General features: G+C 40.7%; 1 protein-coding gene across 6 annotated transcripts in view; it reads left to right on the top strand.

Moving 5' to 3' along the window:
- Syne2 (spectrin repeat containing nuclear envelope protein 2) overlaps nucleotides 1-25,151 on the top strand; it is a 313,170-nt gene that overhangs the window by 154,651 nt on the left and 133,368 nt on the right. For all 6 annotated transcript variants that reach the window (XM_063241111.1, XM_063241110.1, XM_063241106.1 and 3 more), the window contains exons 46-52: nucleotides 5,574-5,729; nucleotides 6,723-6,988; nucleotides 7,828-9,928; nucleotides 11,172-11,494; nucleotides 13,466-13,610; nucleotides 14,425-14,643; nucleotides 23,949-24,214. In XM_063241111.1, the coding sequence (XP_063097181.1) occupies nucleotides 5,574-5,729; nucleotides 6,723-6,988; nucleotides 7,828-9,928; nucleotides 11,172-11,494; nucleotides 13,466-13,610; nucleotides 14,425-14,643; nucleotides 23,949-24,214 (3,476 nt within the window). The remainder of the gene's footprint in view (nucleotides 1-5,573; nucleotides 5,730-6,722; nucleotides 6,989-7,827; nucleotides 9,929-11,171; nucleotides 11,495-13,465; nucleotides 13,611-14,424; nucleotides 14,644-23,948; nucleotides 24,215-25,151) is intronic.

The raw sequence follows: 25,151 nt of genomic DNA, 5'->3' as shown, positions 1-25,151 counted from the left end.
TGAAGTTATCCATACAGCTGTTCAATAAAAGTTTATTTAATAGACCATGAGAATTCAGACAGAGACACAATCTCTCTTCTCACAGCTTCTGGTCTGGGGTGGGTACACGAATCAAGGAATTATACTAAGAACACTCTGATGGCAGGAAATTAAAAGGGAGGGACCTATTGAGAGTCTTTCCTGGTCCTTGTTACAGTCTGAGAAGATTGAGTTTGTAATCTCATGGAAAAATTATTAGAATTCTAGCAAATTAATTCCAACCTACCACTTTCAGTGCAACCCATGATGAGAATAAAGACACTAAGACATATTTATAGTTATGGGGAGCCAGCAAGGGCCTAAGTCCAGCCAAAATAATTGTTCACTGGAACAAAGGCCTCAACCCAGGGCCCAACCTGGATTTATTAACTCATGAAGAAGGAAGTGGCTAGAGGATGAGTGACTATGAGAGTGGTGGGAGCTCTGTGAGCGCTGTGAGCTGGGCTCGCTAGGAGGCCTCAAAGCACCTCTGCGGTATGCAGGGGAAGGATATGCGGAGAGGTCAATCTGCATAGCACAGCTGATGCGGCATTTAGTGTTTCTGTGCGGGGCTTCTTTCTGATGCTTAATTTTTTCTGCCCTGGGAAGTCATAGGCTCCAACCCAGTTGACAGTGTGGAGTGTGGCTCTTTATCCCTCCGAGCTCAACCATGTTTTGGGAGTCACTGGGTGGGGAAACAGCGACTGTCACCTGGCTTCAAAGTGTATGCATCAGCACCTCAGCCAGCCCTATTTATATTACCTAAAGCCAATTGAAGGGAAAAAGAAATGGCCTAGCCAGCTCGCTCCAAATCAGTACATGGAGATGGGGCTAGGTGTAGTCAGAATGGAGATAACTGCTCTTTTTCTGAGCAGAGTCATCCAGGTGTCCTCCACAGGGGCCCTGTTGGTCTTTAGCAGTGCCACTTGACATGGGCAGTAGGGTTGGAGAGAGCTTCTGTCAGGAAGTAGCCTGAGACCTGAGACCAGCTGGAGGGGGCAGCTGGAGTCAGCAGAGCTCTGCAGACTAAATGGTGGGAGGAGGTGGGCGATTCCAGAAGCTCAGGGCACTGTGACTGTGCACTGCTGAGTCAACACATTATCAAATGATACATCCATGGTTCAGTTTTCTGTAAGAATTTTAAAGACACATAAAGCAGTACTACATGAATTCTGCCTTATGTAGTAACAGTGTAACAATAGGTATGCTTGGAGTTTAAAATAGTTGGTTCTAGAAAGGAAAAAATGAAAAAAGATTTAAGTATTTTCAGCCATAGTGTCTTTCCTTTTTGTTCTTTTCATATATTTGAAATATTTTATAACTTACGATAAAGCATTTCAAATGAGCTTTCAAAGTCAAAATAAAATGCAGCCGAGGCTTGTGAGCAAGGGGTGACTGTTGGGAGAGAACTTTGCGGGAACCAATCGTGGCCTGGAGTCGGGGCGCCACCCCCTGGTGTGAGCAGGGGAGGGTTGCCTTTTAAATTTGAAAAGTTCATTTGAGGGATGCTGTTGGCTTCTCTGCTAAGGTAGAAAATGGCCTTTAGGGGTGCTGAAAGAATGATGTTTTGGGGCAACTCTAAGTAGTGAAGTATCCTTTTTCCAGCCAGTAAAGGCAGTCCATTGCCCATGGCGGGAGTGTTTCCCAGGTAATGGTTGTGCCCGGGCACTGGTTCCTCGGGTGAGAGACCGAGGCTCTGGTTCTCCGGAACACTCCTTGGACCTAGGACCTGGGAATTGTGCTCCTAGGATCAAATGCTTGGGAGCCAGGAGTGGCTTGTGGGGTTTGCAGGGACAGAGTACCCTTCAGGTGGAAAAGAGGCGGGTGTGTGTCCCATCTTACAAAACCTGGCTGGTGAGACCTGTGCTGTGGGCCGTTCACCTTTCCTCTCACATTCTTGCGGGATCTTTCCTCTGAGTGTCACCCTCCCTTTAGATTTTCATCGTTCCCCACTGTGTGTGGTGTGTGTGTGGTGTGTGTGTGTGTGTGTGGTGTGGTGTGGTGTGGTGTGTGTGGTGTGTGTGTGTGGTGTGTGGTGTGTGTGTGTGTGATGGCTCTGGGGCTGAACCAGGGCCTTCTCATTCAGCTACATCCCCTAAGCCCTTTTTTATTTTGAGACAGTATTGCACAGAGTCACTGAGTTGCGTAGGCTGGTCTTGAAATTTCCAATTCTGCTTCAGCCTCCCCAGAGTGCTGGATTTATGGGTGTGCACCACCACACGCGGTTATTTGCAGCTTTTTTGAAGAAATGACTGGTGCTATACTTTTGCCAGTAACAACCAACTTCTCTTACCAGTTAGAGTTTTAAACTGGTTTGCATAAATTTTAAATTTTAGTATAGCTTTAAACTCAGAAATGCAGGAAGTTCCCTTGTGCCTCTGTGTCCAGTTTCCTCTATATTAATGTCTTGTATTTTTATCCAAGGACTCTTTTAAGCCAGTTTTTGCCTGGCTTTGGGGATGTGGACTTATTTCTTAACAGATATGATATTTCAAAGACTATACTGGCAAGCTGAGTGTGGTGGTGCATGCTTGTAATCTCAGCGCTTGGGAGGCTAAGATAGAAAGATGGTTGCAAGTTCAAGACCAGCCTGGAGTACAAAGTGAGCTTGAGACCAGCCCAAACTGCATAGTGAGACTCTGTCTCTAAAAAACCAAAAAAAAAAAAAAAAAAAAAAAAAAAAAAAAGACTTTACTGTCATCAAAGTACAAAGCAACATACCTTTCTTTTCTTGTACATACCTTTCTTTTCAGTGAACTAATATCAGTGCCTATATTGATCAGTTTTTCATGCCTATAGCTTGTAATATACAATATACAATGTGCTAACCTTTGTTACTTTCCTACAATATTACTTTGAAATTTTGCACCATTGTTTTTATTTTTTTCTTTATAATTAAAAAGAATTTACAAAAATATGCTCAGATCTGGCGAAATTCAGAACACAGCACTTTTTCCTTTGTTGTAGGGCAGTATCTGAATGTTAGTAAGCAAATATACAATAAAGCATTATTTTGAGTTTAAAGAAAAAGTAAAAAGCAAAACTAAATGATACTGTCATTTATAAAGTAATCTAGAAATAAAACAAACATTTTAACAACATAATGGAAATCTTTAAATATCACTGGCATGGTGTCTGGTATATGTAAGAGCTCAACAAATACTGATTGAAAAAATGAATGAGGCAGGCGTGGTGGTGCACACCTGTAACCACAGCACTCAGGAGGCTGAGGCAGGAGGATTGCTGTGAGCCTGGGCCAGCCTGAACTGCAGTTTGACCCTGTCTCCGAAAACAAACACGCAAACAAAGTGAATGAATGAATCCAGGTGCCCTGATTCTATGCATCCTGTTGAAAACTTCAAATCTTGAAGTTTTCAAAACAGATCAAGTCTCTGCTTGTATATATAACTTGTCCTGCCTTTTCCAGGTTGTAATTCCTATAGCTAATGGTGTGAGACATAATTTACTCCTTTAAATATTTTTTTTCAAAGAGAATAAAAGCAAACCAAACAAAACAGAATAAAAGCTAATCAAATCAGAACGATGAAAGTGATAAAGGACTTCAAAACAAGATAATAAGAAACCAACAATGAGTAACATAATGTCTCTTGTTTTCTTCAAAATAACTGTTCATACATCAGACTTAATCAAATCAAAGAAAACAAAATAGAACAAAACCAATCAAAACTAAAGAATGAAAATGTTACAGGACTTCAAACAAGATCATAGGATATCAACAATGGCTATCATAATATATTTTGTTATCTTCAAAATAGCTGCTGATACCATCAGACCCAGTAAAATCAAACAGAACAAGACAGAATAAAACCAAACCTAACAAAACTGAAAACAATACAGCAATTCAAAACAAGATAATAGGAAGTTAACAATGGTTACCACCTCTCCTTTTTAGACCTTTCCTCCCCATCACTTTCGTAATATCCATTGTACCTTCTAAAATTTTTTTTAAATTTTAAAGAGGATAAAACTAAATAAAACAGAACAAAGCATATCAGAAGGAAACAATGTAAGAGACACAGATTTCAAAGCAAGAAAACAGGAGATCATCACTGTCTGTCATGTTGTCTCTTGTTTTCTTCTAAATAGTTGTCCATATCTTCACACACAATGAATTCATACAGAACAAAATAGTGTTAAACTGATCAGAACAGGATGATGAAGGCATTTTAGGTTTTCAAGACCAGAGAATAAGGAAGTCAATGATGGCTGCCATAATGTCTCTCATTCTCTTCAAAGTATTTGCCCATACCTTCACGTATGTTGAAATTAAACAATACAAAACAGACTAAAATCACTCTGAACAAAGAATAATAGTATTGCTGGATTTCACAGCATGATGCTACGGAATCAGCACTGGGTACCATAGTGTCTCTTTTTCTTCAAAGTAGCTGTCATCATGCATTATATAATTGATTCTCATAAACTGTTTAGGAGAAGTTCTATGCTTGTATAAGTCTCTACATGTATACCTATCCTTTCTGTATTAGAGGGAGAAACAAAGCAAAACAAATTCCTAGAAAAACATGAAGCGAAAAAGACAAGTAAATAACAATAACAAAGAGCTCAAAATACTGACAATATAGGCCTTCAAAACAAGGTGACAGGAGCATAACTGGGGTTATTATTTTATATAATGACCTTCAAGAGCTCATAATTTACTCTCGATATGATGGAGTTCCACTGTTCCTTCCACTTGCTCCTCCCAAGAGGTACCAGCGAGTGCCTGGCACTTGCCCCATCCTGGCCATCAGAGTGAATGCTAAGTGTGCATCTGACAACTTTTGACTCTTTGATGTGTTTTCTTTAAGACTCTCTGCTTTGCCTCGGGAAAGCAAAACGAGAAGTTGTAGTATCTTGTGGAAAACGTTTCTCATTTTGGGGAAGTACCAATGTAGGTTTTTTTTAAAAGAGTATTTTTATTAGCACATGTTTGCAGTTCATAATGATTACACTCATTGTAGGAAGATGGACCCGCACATAGTACATCTTCATTTTTTTATGTCCCCTTTCACGTCTACCTGTTTCTTATTGTCTCTTACTTTGCTCTTTAATTTATATTTTTGCTTTCTCATGTAAGAGAAACCATGCAGTATATTTAAGGTTGTATGTCTGAGTTATTTCACTTAATATATGGTCTCCAGGTGTATCCACTGTCCTACAGGCAACTCAGATGTACCCTTTTTATCAGAGTGATGGGGCTCCACTGTGTGTGAATACTGCATTTCCTTTACTCATCTGTCAGGTGATAGACATATAGGCCATTCAAGATTTACATATTATAAATTATGCTCCTATAAACATATGTCTGCTTGTATCCCTGTAATACAATATTTTTAAAAATTCCTTTGGGAGGATACCTACTATGCAGATATTAATTATTGTATAGAATCAATCGTCTTTGGTAGTGCCCAAATGGTCTTCCTTGAAGTCTTTTATCTAAGTAAATAGAAAAGATAGAATTTTTTTATTAAGAAAAATAAAAACTTTCATTTGGAAGGTAGACTATTCAACAATTAATCTTTTTGTGCTTTCAGAATTCAGCTGTGGAAATGGTTTTGTCAAAACAACTTTCTCTCAGTGTTCAAGAAAGCATGAAAAGCATTGACGACGAGCAGAAAGTCAATGAGCTGCGAAATCAACCTTTAGAGTTAGACACTCTGTTAAGAAATGAACAATTAAGAGCGATAGAGGTATGGGAACATGAAAAGCGCCGGCCGCGTGATTGCATCGTTTATCCAGCGCAGTACAATATCTTGTAATTACCAAAAACTTGCTTGCACAGAGTGAAAAGTCTTACTTAACCTTTGCCTGATGATCAATTTGGTAACTCTATAATTATGTACTAATCAGTAAGTTGTATAAATCACCCCATTTAAACAGTGGAAGGGTTTAATGGGCATTGGTCTCCCTTTGCTTTCACAAAGTTCCCGCAAACTTCTTCAGAAAGAAAACCAGAAGGAATTGTGAGGATTCTGACTTGTCATCGTTCTTTCTTTTTCATAGTCAAGTGTATTCTTCTACTTCAGATGAATTCCTTTTATTATTCCTAGTGATCGATGTTGAACACAGCTGTGTTCAGAGGCTGTGTTAGGGTATTTATGTACTCCTGACTATGGAAAGTGGTCTGAAAATCGAGTGCGTGGTCATGTTTTTAGAAATGGAACTAGAGATGATCCCTACAATTTTAGCTAAGATTACATAAGAGTTAAACATGTGTCTAAAAAGGGAAGAAAGGTGATGTATGTAAAAGATAAGGTGAACTTTTCCTTAGAAATCAGGGAACCTAGAATAGAGTGCAGTGCTGTTCCGGCTGCTTCAGAGAACGAAGCAAGAGGATCACTTGAGTCCAGTAATGGGAAACTAGCCTAGACAACAGAGCATACCTTGTCTCAAAAAAAGAGAAAAAGAAAAAGGAAAGGTGAATTACAGAATTTTTAAGACAGTGTGTGTGGGGGGTCTAATTGATATTAACTGTTGGGCCAATGGCAGGTGATAGTGGCAAGTTGTAGTGTCGAGTTTACACAACACAAGTGAAACGAAAGTGTGATAGTTGTCATGACCTTAGTTTTTCTATGTGCAAATAAAATACTTTGGGATAGGTTTCGTTCTTTGATGGAGGGAGGAAAGAAAATAGACAGATGGGAGTGGGTGTGTGTTTACTGACTTGTGCCATTCATTGGTAGGAATTATATGCCCAGTTGGAAGCAAAGAAAGAAGCCATTGATTCACTGGCTCAGTCCAAATGTCTCCACGACTCCGAAACAAGCGCCTTGGGTCCCCACAAGGCAAGGTGCTCCCCTCACCACCTGGACAGTCTGCTTCAGGCCCTTACTGCTTTGAAGAAAAATAAAGAAAGCCAGTATAGTCTCCTTCAGGATTTTCAGGAACGCCTCGCTGCGCTGGAGTCTTCCATGACAGCCTCCCTGGCGGGAGAGGGAAGTCTCAAAGTGTAAGTGTGAGCGCACAGGACTCCTCGTCTTCCTTTGCAGTCTCCGCTCCCTCGGGCAGCCCAGAGCTGTCGGTGTGGAAGGAGAGGGTGATTTTAAACACTGTACTACGGGCTCTAACTCAGGTTGCATGGCATCTAAACAACAAAATGTAGTTTTCAGAGTTCAGAGTTCGGAAAGTTTAAGATCAAGATGCTGGCAAATTGGTCTCTGGTGAGAAACGTGTATATTGTTGCTTAGCATCAGCATAGTACATTTAAACACTTTAGTTTTTATTTTTATGTATTTTGATAGTTTCTTTAAGGGATATGCACTTCTTTGGCTTTGAAAATGATGGCAAATAAGAGTATAGTGTTAATAGGTAAATACGTTCTCATTGAAATAGTTATTTTATATTTATATCTGAATGGGGTTTACTTTTAATATCTTTTGCAGAAGCAATTTTGTAATTAAAAGATTAGCTTAATATTGCAGCTTCTTAATCAATATCTATGTCCTCGTTATTGGGAAGCAGTAACAAGGTGCTGGGTGGTTTAATGTCTCTAGCCTTTGTACAAGTACTTTACAATGCACACAATATTCTCCTGTGCTTTTGTTCCATTCTGGGCTCCTCGTTTTATTTTGCTAATTTTACAGATGAGCCTTTGCATTGTCACGCAGTAAGTGAGAGCCACAGTAAGTTGAAGTCTGATTTTTATTTAAGAATAGAGTACCTTTTATAGATATCCTGTTTCTTTCTGTGAATCCAAAGCAGAAGCGGTTTCTTTTAATGACATCTTACTACACGTTGAAGTATAATAAGCTTGAAGCATTAATGACCTCTATTTTGTTCTTGTTGTAGGGGTGCACTGGACAGTGAAACCTATCTGAACAAAATTAAGAAGTTCCTGGAATTAATAGAAAAAGAAAAAGGCTCTTTAGTTGATTTGCAAGTGCAGTGGGAGACATTATCAGAGCACATGACTGACATGGATAAGAAGCTCTTGGGGAGCCAGATGAAGCGGCTGGAGCGCGGCTGGGAACACCTGGCACACCTGGCTCAGAAGAAGTATTCTCAGCACACGGCCGAGTGTGATGAGTTCGCCTCCCTCAGGAGTAAGATCCGTGACACTGAGATTTCTCTGCAGCAGCAGCAGCAGCAGCTACTATTAGGGCTGAAGTCGCCAGAAGATCAGGACGGCAGCCAAAGCATCGTCACACTGGCTGCTGAGCTCCAGGCCGCCAGGCGTGGATTCACTGCTGTCAGGAGTCGAGCGGAAGTTCAGATGAAGAGGTTGTGGGGAGAGAAAGAAAAGAAGATTCTGGAAGATGCAATACAGAATTTGAAGAAGCAGTTTGAAGCCTTGGAGCCATTAAACCTAGAGGTGGAAAGTCAGATTAAGAAGTGTGACCTAAAGAGCAAGATGAAAGAGACTCTCTTATGGATCAGGAATCTGTTGAGTGAACTCACGCTTCCCATATCCCTTCTCCCCGACAACATCCTTTTCCAGATCAGAAAATGCAAGGTGATGCATGACAGCATTCTGGACAAGCAACAGGCCATGGAGTCCCTGGCAGAGGAGGTTCTAGCTGAGGTTCCTAACCTCACCACCCCTGAGAGAGACAATGTAAATAGCATCCTGCAGGACTTACAGAACCAGTACCAAATGCTGGTTTTACAATCAACTCAGAGGTCACAGCAATTAGAGTTTAAATTGGAAGAAAGGAGCAAATTATTTGAAATGATGAAGGAGGCTCAGCTGACCCTTCAAGGACATGAAGCACTGTTAGTTCCCAAGACAGAAGCACCCCCCACAGAAGCAGAATTAGAGCATCATCATGCCACTCTGAGGGCATCCCAGAAGGGCCTGCAGGAAGTGGAGAGTCTGATCTCAGCACGTCTTCGGGAACTAACAGATGCCTCTGAGGATCTCAGTGTGTTTGAGAGATTGTTTTTGGATAATCATTTGAATAATCTGAAGACGAGAGTCAGCAGAATTCAAAGATGCATTCAGAGTAAGTGTAATGAAGTGGAACACAAGATAAGTTCTTACAGAGAATTCCATGAAAGAGAATCCATGCTTCAGAAGGAGGTTGATATGGTACAGCACAACAAGCTACTGCTGCATCTAGAAACCAATCAAGATGCTAAGGAGGAGTTTCAGCATTTTAAAGAGAGACTTGCTGGTGTTCGACGTAGCATCCTAGACGTCCTGAAACTTAGGGAAGTGTTTGACCATATAGGTCTAAACTGGGATGGTTCACAACTTGACCAGTTACAAACCCAAGTATTTGAAAAAGAAAAAGAACTTGAAGAAAAAATCAAGCAGTTAAACATATTTATGGCAGAACATGGCAAGTATCAAGCGTCACTAAGTCAAATGAGGGCTATGAACTTGCAAATTAAGAAAAAGGCTGAATTAGTACTAAAATCGCCTCCTCCTTTGCCAGAAAATGATCTGCTCAATGCTCAAATTTTGATTGAGAAAATTGATAAAGCCAAGTGCCTGCATAATGACATAATTAAAAAATTAAGTGAAAATAAAGCCTTTGATGATTCATTCAAAGAGAAAGAAATTGCACAACTACAGCTGGTGACAGAAGAAAATAAAAAGTTGCACAAGCTTCTCCAAACTTTGGTGCTAGAATTCCAGCCAAAGGAAGTAGATGAAAAGCATTTTCAGGACAAATTGGAAAATTCTTTGCATGTTTTACATGGGATAAAATCTCAACTAGAGCAGCCTTTGCTTATAAATTTGGACATTGATCATATGCAAAATGAAAAAGATAACTGTGAAGCATTTCAAGACCAAGTTCATGCTGAAATGTACAGTATTAAAGCTATGACTCCTCCTGAGAACCAGAGAGGGGAAAACTCTTCTGAAACTAGTGACACGGAGGCAAAATTGCATGACCTTGAGGATCTTCAAATGCAGCTTAGCAAAAGCATTGACTTACGCACAGTAAGTTCTTTTTATGTTAGTCATTAAATGCATTTGTCTATTTCATGATTTTTGTTTTGTTTAACACTATTTAATATCTGTACTTCTAAAGAAGCTATAGTTTCTACAAGAAAATAGCTGTTTTCAAAAATCCAAGGAGCCACTTTTATAATCTTGACTCATTCTGCTTCAGAATTCAGCACATTACAGCCTGGAAAGAGATATCTCTGACATCTTTTATTTCTGTTTCCCTTGTAGCCTCTATTGAACTCAGAACAAAACTTTGAGTTTTTGTTGTTGCTAATTTATTTTGTTTTTAGAGATAGTAAGATATAACAAAAGTATAGAAAGAAAAATGTCAAATAATAACTATTTAAAATTTACAGTGTGCTAAGCCTAACCGTAAGTACTCTGTATTTCATCTTCAAAGTAGCTTGGGAGGTGGGTGCTTTTATTAGCCTATTTTTTAAAAAATTAAGGGTTTAGGGAGTAGCTCAGTGGTAAGAGAACTTTGCAGTCACATATAAGTCTCTGTGTTCAATTTCCAGTACCGCAAAAATAAGCAAGTTTGAACTCAGAAATGTGAAAATTTTCTCAGTATCTTGTAAGATTAACAGAATTAGGGAGGAAATTGAGATCTGCCTGAATCTAGATCCAGAATCATCAAATTAAGCATGAAAGGCCAAATCCTGCCTGTATTATCTGACTTATAAATAAAGTTTTATTGGGACATAACTATATCCATTTGTTGGTGAGCTGAATATGGCCACTTTCGTGTTCTAACAGCAGATTTGGTATTGTGATGGTTTGCTGACCTCTGTTGAAGAGTGGCTGGCCCCAACATATTCGTGTCTTTCCTTCTGATAGTTGGGCAGATATCTTAGATATCATTTATACTGTAGTTTATATAATGCCTTACACAGTACTGTATCTCAGCTTATAAAATGGAGAAATTAACTTAAATCAAATACTATTAGATAATGCATATGAAATATTTTGGTAGATGTAAATGCTACAGGAAATCCAAAGTCTTGTGATAAATCCTAGTGTTCTTTAAATGGATTCATAAGGAGTGTGGAGGTAATTCAAGTACCTTTCAGTTTTAATAGTTTCAAGAAACAATTGATGTCATCAGAATAAAGATTAGAAGTGAATGGGAAGGAACATTTCAAGTCAATGAACTCTTTGTTATCTTAATGACAAAATTGAGCCCCACATCTACCTGGAGTTCTGTGATCACAGCATCTAATCTCTTATTCCTCAGAATGTCTTGGATAGTGCTTATGAAAATTTCACATGCTATAGCGAAGCAGTCAGCAGGGCCATGGAAATCCTTGGTTCCCTCGAGGCCATGTTTGTGTCCTGCAGAGTGGACCTGCACAATCCGGAGGAAGCACTAACCAGGTCTGGTTGGAAGCAAGAGGAATTGGAATCCATAATAACAGTCATCGAGGACCTCACTGAGAAACTGGGATCTGTGTCCAGTCCGGAGGCCAAAATGCAGCTTGAGCACACTTTGCAGGACCTCCTTTCTAAGAGGTTGACCTTGCAAGAGGCAGCCAAAGCAGAACAAGCAAAAATAGCTAGGTAAGTCTTCCTCAAAGTAATGCTTTCAGAATGTAAGATGTAGGGTTTTTCTTTATACTTAGTATGTATACATTAGAGATAATTTGGACAATATGGAAAAGTAAAAATAAATGTGTCACTAAAGAAAACTATGATAAATATTTTATTCTATTTTAATTTTTTCTTTTTAAATCTTGGTTACATTCAACAGAATCTTTATAAAAGTATATATTGGATATAAAAAGATAAATATCCTTGTGTCCAAAGTTTCAAAGACAAACATCATGAATTTGAATTCTTTCGTGGGTTCTGTCCCCTCTCAGAACTAGTAACTTAAATGTATTTGTCTTCTCTCTGCTTTTCATCATGTTGTTACTGTAAATGTGTTCTATTTCAGTGGTTTTTAAACTAACACCTAGTGCATATTCTTCTGCCACTTTTTCAAACTCATAATTATGATTCTGGTGCTTATTCATGTCCTTGTCTATAGCAAAATCTGTGTACCTGGTTATTGATGAACATTTACATTGTTTTCAGTTTTTGTTTTGTTTTGCATTCATAAAGAGTCCCGTAGGAACATTTTTACATGCAAGAGTTTTGTGTAGGTGTATGTCTAAGACAATGGATGCCTAGGTCAACAGATAAGAGCATCTTAAATTTTTAATGCCAAATAAATTATTCTGGTTGTTTCGTACCCTTACCAACCTTTGCTGTTTTGGGCAGAGGTTTTATTTTTGTCAGTCTGATGAGTAAATGGTCTCATTGCGGTTTTTATTTGTAGTTTGCTTACTGCCGAGTTTGATGTGAATATTTGTTTGTTGATCATCCATATTTCCTCCTGTATAAAATGTCCATTCAAATCTTTATCCAGATTTAGGTGCCTTTTTCAAATTGCTTCATAGCAGTTTATTCTGTAAAGATTGTTCTTCATAGTCCTGCACTAAAATCTCTTTACAGAGGGAGTTTTCTTTTAAACATCTGTTCACCCCTTTCAGACCTCTGTGTTAAGAGTCGTCAAAGAAACTAAAACTCACAACTACTCTCTGGGCAAAATTCTGGTGCCACAGCTTTGTTTATTTCTGTATATTTACATTGTTCAGAGTTTGGGTCTTCAATTTCTTGCCAGTTTATTTGTGTACATTTTTGGTTTAAAATATATTCAACACAGATTTTAAAATTATTCTCAGTGAGTATTTGGGGTCAGTCTGTTTTACACACATAATTTTATATCATTTTAAATATTTCACAAGATATTGTATATAAAATACCCTACTTTAATTTTCTGCCATGTAACATTAGCTTTTTTTCCTTAAACAATTGTAATTGTTGGGGGCTAGGGATTTAGTTCAGCAGCATAAGCGCCTGCCTTGCAAGCAGGCAGTCGTGAGTTCAATCCCCGGTACCGATAAAAAAAGAAAAAGACAAAAAAAAATTAAAAAAAACAATTGTAATTGTTACGTAAAGTTTATAAAAATGGTTTCTTGCAATTAAACCAGATTTTTTTTTAGATACAGTTATTACTGATGAGTAACATTTTACTGTGCAAAGGATTTTATCTGTCATGTTTAGGATGTTTCTTGTATTTAGGATTAGTTCCTTAAGGTAGATTGCTGAAGTTGAATTAATGAATCAAAAGACAAGAACATGTTTAAGACTTAGTGGGTTTCTACATTAATTATATCCATTTATGGATCATTAACAGTGCTCACGAATATAGTTTTTGCTTTAATGAAAGGAACTTCTTTTTTAAAAGCTGTCCTAGCTTATTTTCAGTGCAGCCCTGTACGCCTGTTAACTCTGGCATTTAAAGCCATCCGTAAATGCTCTGGGGGATGGGTAATCCATAAAAACTTGCTGAAATGCATTGAATGGCACAAGAAAAGAAAATGATCTTTTTATTAAAAAAAAGAATATAGAGAATTCAGCCTTGGGTAGTTCAAAACTGTGTTAGTAAAATCCAGTGTCACTTCTTTCTCGGACTGTCGCGTGCAGGTGCCTTGAGGATTACAAAGGCTACAGAAGCAGTAAAGAGGAGATCTGTGCTGGCTTGCAGAGAGCGGAGACCGCTCTAGGGCTGGCCATGGTCCTGCTGCCTGCGTCTTACAAAGAAGCTTTGGAGCGCTTGGAGCAGAGCAAGGTAACAGCTGCCCAGGTCCCCAGTGAGCCTGTGCAAAGACTTGACTTGTCACAGCATGGAGAGCCCAGAACACATAGCCACGAAATCCTCAGCCTGAGCTGTGACCTGTGAAAATTCCTCACATGGGAAGCCAAGATAAACAGAGCCGTGGTTCTGAGAGATTTAATGAACCAGATTTGTGGCGCAGTCCCCTCTCCCCCAGCATCCTGACTTTAATGGTGGCCTTCCTGAACCCTTGCTTTTCCATTGTTTTGAGGGATCCTGCTGGATCAGTGACAGAGCCTCAGACACAGTGGTTGCTGTTCTCTCTCATCTGAATTAGTCGCCTTACAGTCTTACTAAGCAGTTTGGTTTTTGCCTATTGTCGTTGGTTAGAATCTGTGGTGGTATGTTGTTAGGATTTGGATGACAGCATTTTAAGTCATCTGTGCATAACAACCACCAAAACCAAATAGAAACTAAAAAAAGAAAGAGTCATATGATATTTGTAAACATACAGATGAACTACCTAGTAAAATAGGAGACAAGTTAAAATAAAATGTGCTTGCAGGGTCTTTACCTTTGAAAGTAATTCTTACTTGGAAATTTTAGTTTATGGGTCATTATTTGTCCCCACAGTCCAGCTTCTTGTGGAATAGAAGCCATAGGGAAAGCTTATCTGGCCAAATCGGCTTCCTGAAGGACAGGAAATGGAACGTGTGAGACTTTCAGAGGATTAAAATCATTGTTCAAAATTTGAGATTATTTATAAGTTTCAGAAAAAACCCAAGACATTCTGCCCCTCCTGTGCTTTTTCTTTTGTTTCTGTCCTAAGGCCCTCGTGTCTGAGCTCCTATCAACCAAAGAAGAGTTGATGCAGCTGCGCCGGGTTGCAGGGCGCCTGAGCGGCTGCTGCACCCAGGGTGACGGCGTGAGCACGCTCAGGGCAGCCTCTGCGCTGTGGGACAGGTGGCTCTGCGTGCTGGAAGCGGCCCAAGAGTGGGCCATGTGGAGCGAAGACCTGAAGCAGGACTGGAAGTTCATCAGCGAGGAGGTGAGTGTCTTATTTCAGCACTCGGACTCCAGGGTCTCCAGAGAAGTACTGTGGCACTCAGCACCTTCCCTTAGTTTGGCTCTAAGGTAAGGCCAGAGGAAGGTGGCTCAGCCCCAGAATCCCAGTTGCTCCGAAGCCTGAGTGAGGCAGGAGGTTGAGAGTTTGAGGCCAGCCTGGGCAAAAGTTGGTTTTTTATTTTTTATTTTCCCCCATGATGGAGATGGACATTAGACATGCTACGCAGCAATCTACTCCCCCAGCCCAAGGACCCACCATCTCAAAATAACAAAAGGGGCGGGGATGTAGCGTAGCACTTCCCAGACTCAGTCCCTTGTGTACACACGCAGCAAAAACAGATGTAACTTGCACCGTTTCTGTACATCACATATACAGCAGCCTCAGTTCTCTCCACCAGTCTGGCTGCAAACCGAATTGGACGAAAACCCAACCAAATTCAATGATTAGGTGCAGTGCTGACCTTACAGGGAAATTTTATCTCGTTTTCGTCCAATTTGGTTTGTGACCAGAATTGTGGACAGAATTCAGTTTGTAAACTGAGGTACCCGTGTATATTATACATAACTGATTGAAAATAGTCACCAAGAGATTACTGAAGTTCTTTTATGATAGTGGTTTTAAAAATAGACATGCATCGGGGCTGGGGATTTAGCTCAGTGGCATAAGCACCTGCCTTGCAAGCAGGCAGTCATGAGTTTGATCCCTGATACCGATAAAAACGAAAAAGACCAAAAAAAAAAAAAAATAGACATGCATCAGATAATTCTTATGTAAATGGGCGACTGCTTGCCAATTGGAGTTTTGAAATCTTTATTGTGAAGATAAGTTAACCCCTTTAAAAAAATAACCCTCTATGTTCATTGTACTAGAGGTTAGAATTAGGCAATGTGCATAATAATCAACTAATTTTGAAATTAACCACAATTGTTAGCTATGGAAATTAGCTGCAGTGGTTAAGTGGGACCTGAAAATGTGAGGTATGGTATTCTTTCTGCAAAGTGTCTCTGAGAAGACCTCTGCAACGTATGCCAATCTCAGTGTCAGTTTAATCATGGCTTAGGACTCAGGCTTCACATACATAAAGAAAGAAAATTAAAAATTGTACGAAATTGTCTTAGACTATTCTATGATCTTTTCAAAGAGCCAGGTTTAAATGAGGTACAAATGAGAACATTAAATGAAAACCTTTCTCTCTAATTCATTTCATAACTTGTGCTGAATTTACTTAAGATAGAAATATAATGAATCAACTCTTAATTGGAGAGAAATCGCATGCTTTGGGATCGAAGTTTTCAGCACTATGTTAACCTGTGTAGAACTTGGTGTTCTTGAAAATGAGCATCATTTCAGTGGTGCTGGTGAGGTTTGATTAGGGAGCAATCTCTTTAAGATCCCAACTGTGAGGAACTTTGTTAAATGATCCATCTACAGAGTTCCACAGTTGCTGCTGAGGAGAGCTCAGGTACTGTCGAGCAGAGGCTTTGTCTTGGCCGCAAGAGGTAAATAACTGTTACCATTTTAGATGGAGACTGAGCCCTGAGAGGTCAGGCACGAGAGCCCCCGTGGGCTGAGATGGGGCTCACCTTGCCCTCAAAACCCCTTCTCCAGCCTCACACTTGCTGGGAACTTAGTAGACATTTGTTGAGGGATGGCTCTTACTCAGATGCAGTCTGGGCTACTTCCAAGCTTTGCTCTTTTTATTTTGTTTTATCCTTAGTTCTGAGGATTTTTTTGTTTTGTTTTTTGAGACAGGATCTTGCTGTGTAGTTCAGGCTGAGCTTAAACTCACTGTGCAGTACAGGCTGGGCTCCAACTTGCTTCGATCCTTCTGTCTCAGCCTCCTGAGTGCTGGCCTTTCAGGTGTGTGCCTCCACACCTGGCTGCTCTTTTTATTACACCAGGCTTTCTGCCCACCTGCAGTCAAATCTTCTTTGCAGTCATGCATACAAACATTTGACAAAATCTGCCAACAAAATGTATCTTTGGAAAAATAACATAAACAAATGTCCTCAAATAAAATGAGCAATAACAATTATTAAATGAATACGGGTGGTTCTGAGCATGAGGTTTAGGCTTTATCTTATTACATGCATTATTGTCTCATTTACCCTCCTAGGAAGGCAAGATACCTCTTTTATTTGTCAGTCTGTCTATATTGACTTATCTATATTGGTATATATACATATTTGTGTGTATAGTTTTACAATATGTGTTGCAGCCTCCCAAGTAGCCAGGACTGTAGGACCACTGCTGTACCTGGCTTCTGTATTACATTTGCATATATCAAATCGATATATATATTTTGGTTTTTGGTGCTGGGGATCAAATGCAGGGCCTTGCACATGCTAGGCAAGTGCTCTACCCCCACCCTAATATATGGTTTCAAATGGCTCTTATCCTCTCAGTAAAAATTACATCATCTGAACATCTGTACATGTAAGATTCTCAGCATGACTGGTGCCTTCGTATGTGACAAAAGGAATTTCTGTTTATTAATTGTTTAAAGTAATACAATCATTTGAAAGAAATGATTTCCATAAGACTTTTTGAAGACTTAAATGCCCAGCTTATACATTTACAAATTAAAAAGGAAATTTAATTTTTGATTTAACTTTGTTCCCTTCAGATCTTTCTGTTTTATAAACAGAATGTACTTGGTATAATTATTAACTTGTGGTTATCTGGACTAATCATTTATTTTATGCTTCAGTGATCTTACTGTGCTAGAATAAAGCCAAGTCTTCAGAGATAATTGGAGATGTAAGGCTGGCTTCTTTCACCTGAAAGTCATTTCTTTGTTATTTCCTGTCATTATAGCTCTGGAATTTTTATTCTTTCTCTGTGTTAGTTTATGACTAAAATCTTCCCTCTCTTTTTCCCTCCTTTTTTCTCATCTTCCTTTTTCTTTTCTTTCTTTTCTTCCCCTTCAGCTCTTTCTCCCTCCCTTCCTCTCCCCCTCCGTCTTATTTTTTTCTCAGTACTGGAGAGTAAATCCAGAACTTTCACACTGAGCCATATTCCCAGCCCTTTATTTTATTTTATTTTATTGAGACAGGGTCTCACTATGTAGTGTAGGCTGGTCTTCATCTTGCTTATGTAGTCCATGCTGGCCTCAAACTCCTGCCTCAGCCTCCCGAGTGCTGGGGTTACAAACGTGTGGCACCATATCTGGCTACTTTAAAGTTTTGAGATGGTCTTGCTAAGTCACCAAGTTGCCAAGGCTGGGCTGGAATATGTGATTGTCTTACCTCCACTTCCCAGAGTGCTGGGAAGATAGCTGTGCACCACCACGCTGGCCCCTTCTCCTTTTTGACTCCTTTATAATTGACTGTGAATAGAAATGTCTCATGACCAATGTTATTAGGTTTCTAAGACCACGGAAAATCATGGAGGAGTCACCGAGCCCTTTGTAGATGGCAAAATGAGTGCATCATCTTTATGACATTTATTTGACTGTTTTGAGAACTGTGCTTGTCCCCAAAGCAGCAGAATTCAGCATAAAGTTTGTTGAGCTTTGACACATACATGCAGTCACATGGACACCATCACAGCCAAGACTTAGGACATTTTCATGTTCCCTGAAAATTCCTCGTGGCCCTTCATGGTCCAGCCTCTCCGGCCCCTGCTGCCTGTTAATGCGTTTATTTCCCTCTAGGCTTCCCTTTTCAGCACGTTATATAAAATGAACCCATCTGGCCTGTCACCTGTGGCCTGTCTTCTCTAAGAATAGTGCACTTGAGACCATTGCTGTTTCCCTAGCAGCTGATTGACTGTTTATTTCTGAGTAGGGTTCTGCTGGCTGTGTGAAGCACAGTTTATCCATTCACAAGGTGGAGGGCTGCCTGACTTTAGAGTGAACTCATTATCTGAAGAACACTTGTTCTTGGGCTGGGGCTGTAGCACCGTGGTTCTGCCCCTGGGTTTCTCCTCAGTCACCTACCACTCACAGCAGGCAGCAGAGCCCCAGACAGGGGCGCCCAGCAGGTGGCTTACTTTGGAAAGTGACCCTGAGAGGCAGGAGAACAGAAGCAGGAGAGGTCTGTGCAGTGAGCCCTTCAGCTGTGACTGAATCCCGGTAACTGCGTTTGCCCCTTTGCTGTTGTCACCCTGTGGAGAAGCACCAAGAGCCCTGGAGGACAGACGTGACTCTGAATGCCAGCGTGTATTTGAGGCCCCGTCAGCCCGGCAGCCTCCTTATGTGGGGCACTGGCGGAGAAGGTGGACGTGCAGTGAGCACGGTGATCCAGTGGCACCTTATCTCCCTCCCTGGGGCCAGTATATCCGCCTGCCCTGCCCGTGCACCCTGCCTTCCGTCTGTCTGTACTTGGGTTTGAGGTGCTGGGAAGCACAGCTCCCATGGCTGGGTCCACACCTGGACCCGTGTGGTGTGGTGCAGTGTGTGGGGACCTTGGGGTCGGATGGCGTGAGTGGCCGGATAGTGTAGCCGTAGTCCACCACTGCTCCTTGCCCCATTCTTTTCACTGTGGGCTTAGTTTTCCCATTTTTTGCCTCTCAACCTTGGCAGCGTTGTTCATAATGGATCTGAGAAATGGATGCAAGTAATAATCTCATGTGTAGCATACGTGACCTCCAAGCTCTATTGGGGACTACAGACCCCCACCCTCCTAAAATGAGTTATGGTGAAGACTTTAATAAAAAAAGAGGCATTAGAATATGGTTTTCGGAGAATCCAAGACTCTGGATTAGAACTCTCTGGGAGCTGAGGCTCCGGATCACTTGTTTATATTGGGGTTTCCACAGATTCATTGGGTCCTGAAAGAGGAGGGCACATTGGAGGTAAAAGCCCACAAAAGTGACCAGGGTCTTGGGAAACAAAGGCAGTAAATCTTGCCAATTAGGAGAACTGTTTGATCCCTAAGGCAGGTGGCTTTACTGCACTGGAATAGGGAGTGTGCTCAGCCCCCAGTGCAGTTACCCGCTCAACCCAGCCAGCAGCTTAACCCTACACAGCCAGGGCCTCAGCTAAGATCCAGGAAGGCCCCTCCAGTGCTGCGTTTCCTGATGACAGAGATGAAAGGGGACAAGCCTTGCCGGGCGTGGTGGCCCCTTCCTGTAATCTCAGCTACTTGGGAGGCTGAGACAGGATGATCACATGTTTGAGACCAGCCTGGGTGTGAAAATAAAAAGGGCTGAAGATGTAGCCCAGTGGCACAATACTTGCCTACCCTGTGTGAGGTTCTAGCTCAAACCACTAGTACCAGAATGAAGACAACAGCCTGAGGCCTCCACCGCCTCAGCCCTTGGGCCCTGGAAACTTGATTGATGCTGGGCCTCCTGTGTCTCCATGGGTTTTCTTTCTCTGACCCCGGCCCATCCTCCTGGATACCCAGGGCTGTGTTCATCATTGCAATTAGCGTGAGTGTACCTCACTTGTGTGGCGCTCTCTAATGGCAGATGTGTGACCTAACAGAGCAGGAGAGTTAACACGACAGGAGCAGATAAGACAGGTTAGTGGTGCAACTCAAGGGAGGACCAGAGGTTTGCGGAGGAGCGTGAGAACCACCTGATTCAGGGCCCTCTGAGACTTCTTCCGTGTCTTTGTTTACGGCTGCAGAACTGCTAGTTTCAGATATGTGCTGAGATAAGTTATGTGTTTCCGGTTGAGACCACTAGTTTGGTGAATGCATGATTGGTTCAGTCCTTCTGCTTGCTTTTTTGGTAGGTGTTAATAGGGTCTCTGACCTATGAAACAGACCACGATGGGAAGGAAAAAAAAGAAATTTTTCTGTTTCCAACAGCTGCCCAATCTATTGCATAGGAAGCAGTTTTTTTTTTTTTTTTTTTTTTTTTTTTTTTTAACTTAATTTTTTTTTTTTAAATTTTATTTAAGGAGAAAAGAAAAAAAAAAGCAGGGAAAGGGTACAAGTTATACAGATTTACAGAAAAAAAATGAACAGTAGGAAATCACTAGTTAATGGATTACATATTGTCATCTTAGAAATAATTGTTCAAGTCACAAAATTAAAGCTTGTAAAGTGGACATTCCATCAATGATACTGCAAACAGTTCTGTTCATTGATCCAATAAAACTCTGTGATATCATTTTCTATCTTATACACTTAAATATACATGCAGTTATATAGTTTGGAGCACTTTCTTTTCCTCTCTTTTGTACCATGACTATTACACATTTTGGGTTTCATTGCTCCCACGGTTCTTATTACTTTTTTGGAAGAGAGTAAAACCAAATGTGACATAACAGAACAGAATCGGTCAAGTCAAAAGGGTGGACATAATAGATAATGTAAAAACATAATACAAGGTGATCATCAATGGTTACCATAATGCCTCCTGCTATCTCTAATAGAATTGCCTATATTGTTAGTTATAATACAATTGAACAAAACAGTAAAGAATAAAACTGACAAAACCAAAACATTGGAGACATTGTAGGTCTTCAAAAGTAGATAAAAGTCAACAAGAATGGGCGTCATAATGAATCTCATTATCTTCACAGCTGATGCCTAAACTTTCGAACCTGATACTATCCAGCAAAACAGAATAGGGGAACATCAGTTAAAAACCAGATGGTGAGAGTAATACAGGGCTTTAAATCAAGGTAATAAAAAGTCAAAGTGGGTTACTATAATATATCCTGCTATTTTTTTCCTTTAATTAAAAGGATAAAGATAAAAAAGTAAATAATGGAGTGGAGATTGAGATAAAAGAGGGCATAACAACGAAACAGCGCAGATCAAAACATAACCATTTAAGCAGAGTAGTGTTTCATCACCAGATAATCCTAACCTAAAAGTAGTTACCATATTGTCTCTTTCTTTGAAATACTTGAGTACAACTTCGTATACTGTAGCATTAAGTATATCAAAACAATGTAAAACCATTCAAGAGAATGACAGCATTACAGAGTATTTAGAATCGACTAACAGAAAATGAACAATGGTTTCTGTATAATCTCCTTGTCTTTAAAAAGTTTTTGCTTATACTATCGTACATAATAAAATTCAATAAGATACAGCCTATTTAGACCATTGGAGACAGAAGGACAAAAGCTAGATGAGACTTCAAAACAAGATGATACTAAATCAGTATTACCTATTAAGATGTCATTTTCTCCAAAATAGCTGTTCCTATCATCTAATCTTCTCTGCCTCATTTCTGTTGAGCTCTTTTTCTGTCAGTAGCTGTCAGTTTGTCTTCTTCATTTTGTTCTCTGCTCCATTTGTTGTGGCCTCTCTGCCATTATTTCTGGATTCTTTGTATTTTTCTTTTTTTAGAATATCCTGCAATACTCTCTGTAGAGTTGAATTGGTGGTTGCAAATTCCCCCAGTTCCTCTTTATCCTGGAAGCACCTTGTTTTTCCATCAATTTCCAGGGACAGTTGTGCAGGATATCTCAATCTTGGCTGGAGATTATTATCTTTCAAAGCTTGAATTATTTCCCCCCATGCTCTTCGTGATTTGATGGTTTGTGCAGAGAAATCTGCTGTAATTCTGATGGGTGTTCCCTTGTAAGTGGTCTGTTTCTTGTCTCTGACAGCTTTTAATATTCTGTTCTTGTATTGAATTTCTGGAATTTTGATTATTATATGCCTGGGTGTAGCTCTGTTTGGGTTGTAGGTAGCTGGGGTCCTGTATGCCTCATACATCTGAGTATCTTTACCTTTTGCTAAATTAGGAAAATTCTCCTGGATTATTTCTGTGAGTAGCTTTTGTAGTTCATTTGTTTGTGTCCCTACTTCTTCTTTTATGTTCTTAATCCTTAAGTTATGGATCCTCTTATCATCTTCTTGTCTTTGTATTATTGCTTTTTGTTTCTTTGTTATTTTTAAGAAGTTTTTCATTTCATTCTCCCATATTACAAGTCTGCCCTCCAGTTCAGATAGTCTGTCCTTAGTTTCTTTCAAGCTGTTATGCCAGTCTTCGATAGACTTCTTAGTATCTTGGTAGTCCCTTTGAACCTGCTTCACGTATTCTATGCTTTCTCTGTTTTCTCCATCAAACAATTCTCCCCTTTTTTTCTGTTCTTCCATTCCACCACCTGTTTTTTCTTGGGTGGTACTTAGCATTTCTCTAACTATTCTGCATACTTCTAGCTTCAGGTCGTTGATAACTTCATTCCTGAATTGGTCTATGAGGCTCTCTATATGGCGCCTTATGTGTATTGGTGCGGTGTCTGCTATTGCCTGTTTCTCAGAATTGGGGGCCGAGGAGCCTTTCTTGTTGCTGCCTCTTCCCATGCTGCCTCTTCTTCTCTGTTCCTTACATATGCAAGCTTATATAAGAGGCCCAGCTTCTCTCCCAGTCAGCCACAGCCTGATCGAATTGCGCCAGTTAGGTGTTCCCGCTCACCGCTGCGCACCAGGGAGTTACGGACCAGGCAGCCTACGCGTCTCCCCTCCCGGCCACCGTCAGGCTCTGGGATCTGGGTTGGGACAGCCTACCAGGTCCGCCGGCAGCGTCACGCAGGCCAGGCACTTTTCACCAATCCAGCCCGAGAGGGGGATGTGTGGCTGGAGTCGCCACCGCGCCCTGCTCCCGCAGGACTGCTCGGGCCCAGAAAGTCCTCTGCTGGAGTCAAACTGTGGTAGAGTGTCAGTTTCTCTCACTCACCTCACCACAAGTCAGTGCACGCCTCCCTGCCATTCGCAGATTGCCTTTCTCAGAGCTTCTGTGCGTCTCTCCCCTTGCCGAGCCACTGTAGAGGCAGGCAGCCAGCCGCCGCGCGGCGGGAAACCCAAATCGCGGCTTACAATGGCGCGGGGTCCAGCCTCCACACCGAGGCTTTTCTGTTCCTGTTTTAGCACCAGGACTGCATTCCAAGTTGGTTTCTCTCAGCCCAGTTCGTTCCTGAGTCAGCAGATCATATCTCCACCTGCTTATGTCTCCATAGTCCGCACCATTCCTGGCTTCTGAGCCGAGTCTTTCAGAGAGCCTCCGGTAGTTGCTGTTATCTGTCCGCCATGTTCTCCCTAGGAAGCAGTTTTGTGAGGCTCATTTAACTTAACGCATGGGGCTCTCCGGAGAGCTACTGCTTACCGCAACAGAAATCTGAAAAGGAAATAAATTATTTTAAATCTTTAGCAACATTTCCTGCAGCCCACCGTGGCAGCACTTCATTTTAATCCCACATTTACTTGAACAGCAGCCAGGAGTTGGTAGCAGAGGGCTACCATTCCCAGAAATGACATTAGGGAACCCTTCAAAGAGAGCATATTCAAAAATGATGTCTGCACAGGAACATTTCAGGTCCTAGTAATGAGTTTGTATGACTAATTATTGCTCTATTGTCATTGGTATCGAATTAGGTTGAACGAGAAGCAATTATTCTAGAAAATCTTCAAGAAGAACTCCCCGAAATGTCTAAAATGAAAGAGGCTGCCAGCACAGAGGCGCTGTCTGAGGCCCTGGCCTCTCTGTGCCAATATGAGGAGAGCGTGGAGGAGCAGGAGCTGTTGCTGAGGCTGCTTCTCCAGCGCATGCAAGGCATCCGGAACGTTCTGGAAGGCTCTGACGCAACAGGAATGGTCCCCGCGCATCAGGAGATCGCGGCCATGCGAGAACGATGCTGCAGGTAAGACCATGCACAGGGGAGGAGACGTGCTTGGCCTTTCTGGCTCTGAGTTTAGAAAACACCTAATTTAGAAAATTTTAAAATGCTGTAGAATAATGACAGAGTATGCCTCAAAACTGAGTCAACACTGATAAATACCAAAAGAGTTGAAATGGGCCAATAATTATCATTAAAACGAGTACATTTTCTGTTTTGATTTTTACCGAGTGGGGATGCCCTTCCAATTTCTTTTAAATGGCTGCTGTTTTTTTGTGGGAAAGTTAGAGTCTACAAAATCATAATGAGCAGTATGAAAAGCACATTTAATCTCCTCACTCAGTAATGGTGACTGCAGTTTCTTTTATTCTCATTTTAATTTTTTGTATTCTTATCTTTTTTACTTAAGGATTTCTTTGTAAATACATGGAGATCCTACTACTAGTGTTCTCTTCTGCTGGATAATTTATCAGCATTTCATACTTGTTTTCCAGTGCTGTCATCATTTTGAAACATCATCTGTGTATATCTACCATGTGAATATGCCATCATTTATTTAACCAAGGTCTTAGTGAGGAATTTTTAAATTATATGCAGTTCTATTACTCATGTAGAAGCATTGTAGTAGATATTCTTATGCCAGAATCCCTGGGTCTGTGAGCAATTCATCAAGAAAGATACCAAGAGGCAGAAACATTGGGTCGAAGAAGAATAATTTTATGGCTAGAAATGATCTTAAAGAAAAGACTTTACTCTCTTAGAGTCACTCAGCAAGCACTTCTGACACCAGATATGTGGGAGTTTCCAGCTGACAACAGCCAGATTACCTGCAGTTCAGTTCTGACACCTGCGAAAATTGCTTGGAGCTCTCATCTTGAGATGATTTCAGATCCGCAATGCTCTGCGCACTTTAGACACCAGTTGCAAAGTGTCAGGTGTCAGTGTCACGTGTAACTGACAG

The sequence above is a fragment of the Cavia porcellus genome, unplaced genomic scaffold, assembly GCF_034190915.1.
Source record: "Cavia porcellus strain 051 isolate PalLab524CR breed Dunkin Hartley unplaced genomic scaffold, mCavPor4.1 scaffold_31, whole genome shotgun sequence".
Taxonomy (NCBI): domain Eukaryota; kingdom Metazoa; phylum Chordata; class Mammalia; order Rodentia; family Caviidae; genus Cavia; species Cavia porcellus.
The sequence above is the reverse complement of the archived record's forward strand: the minus strand, read 5'-3'. Positions and strand labels throughout refer to the sequence as shown.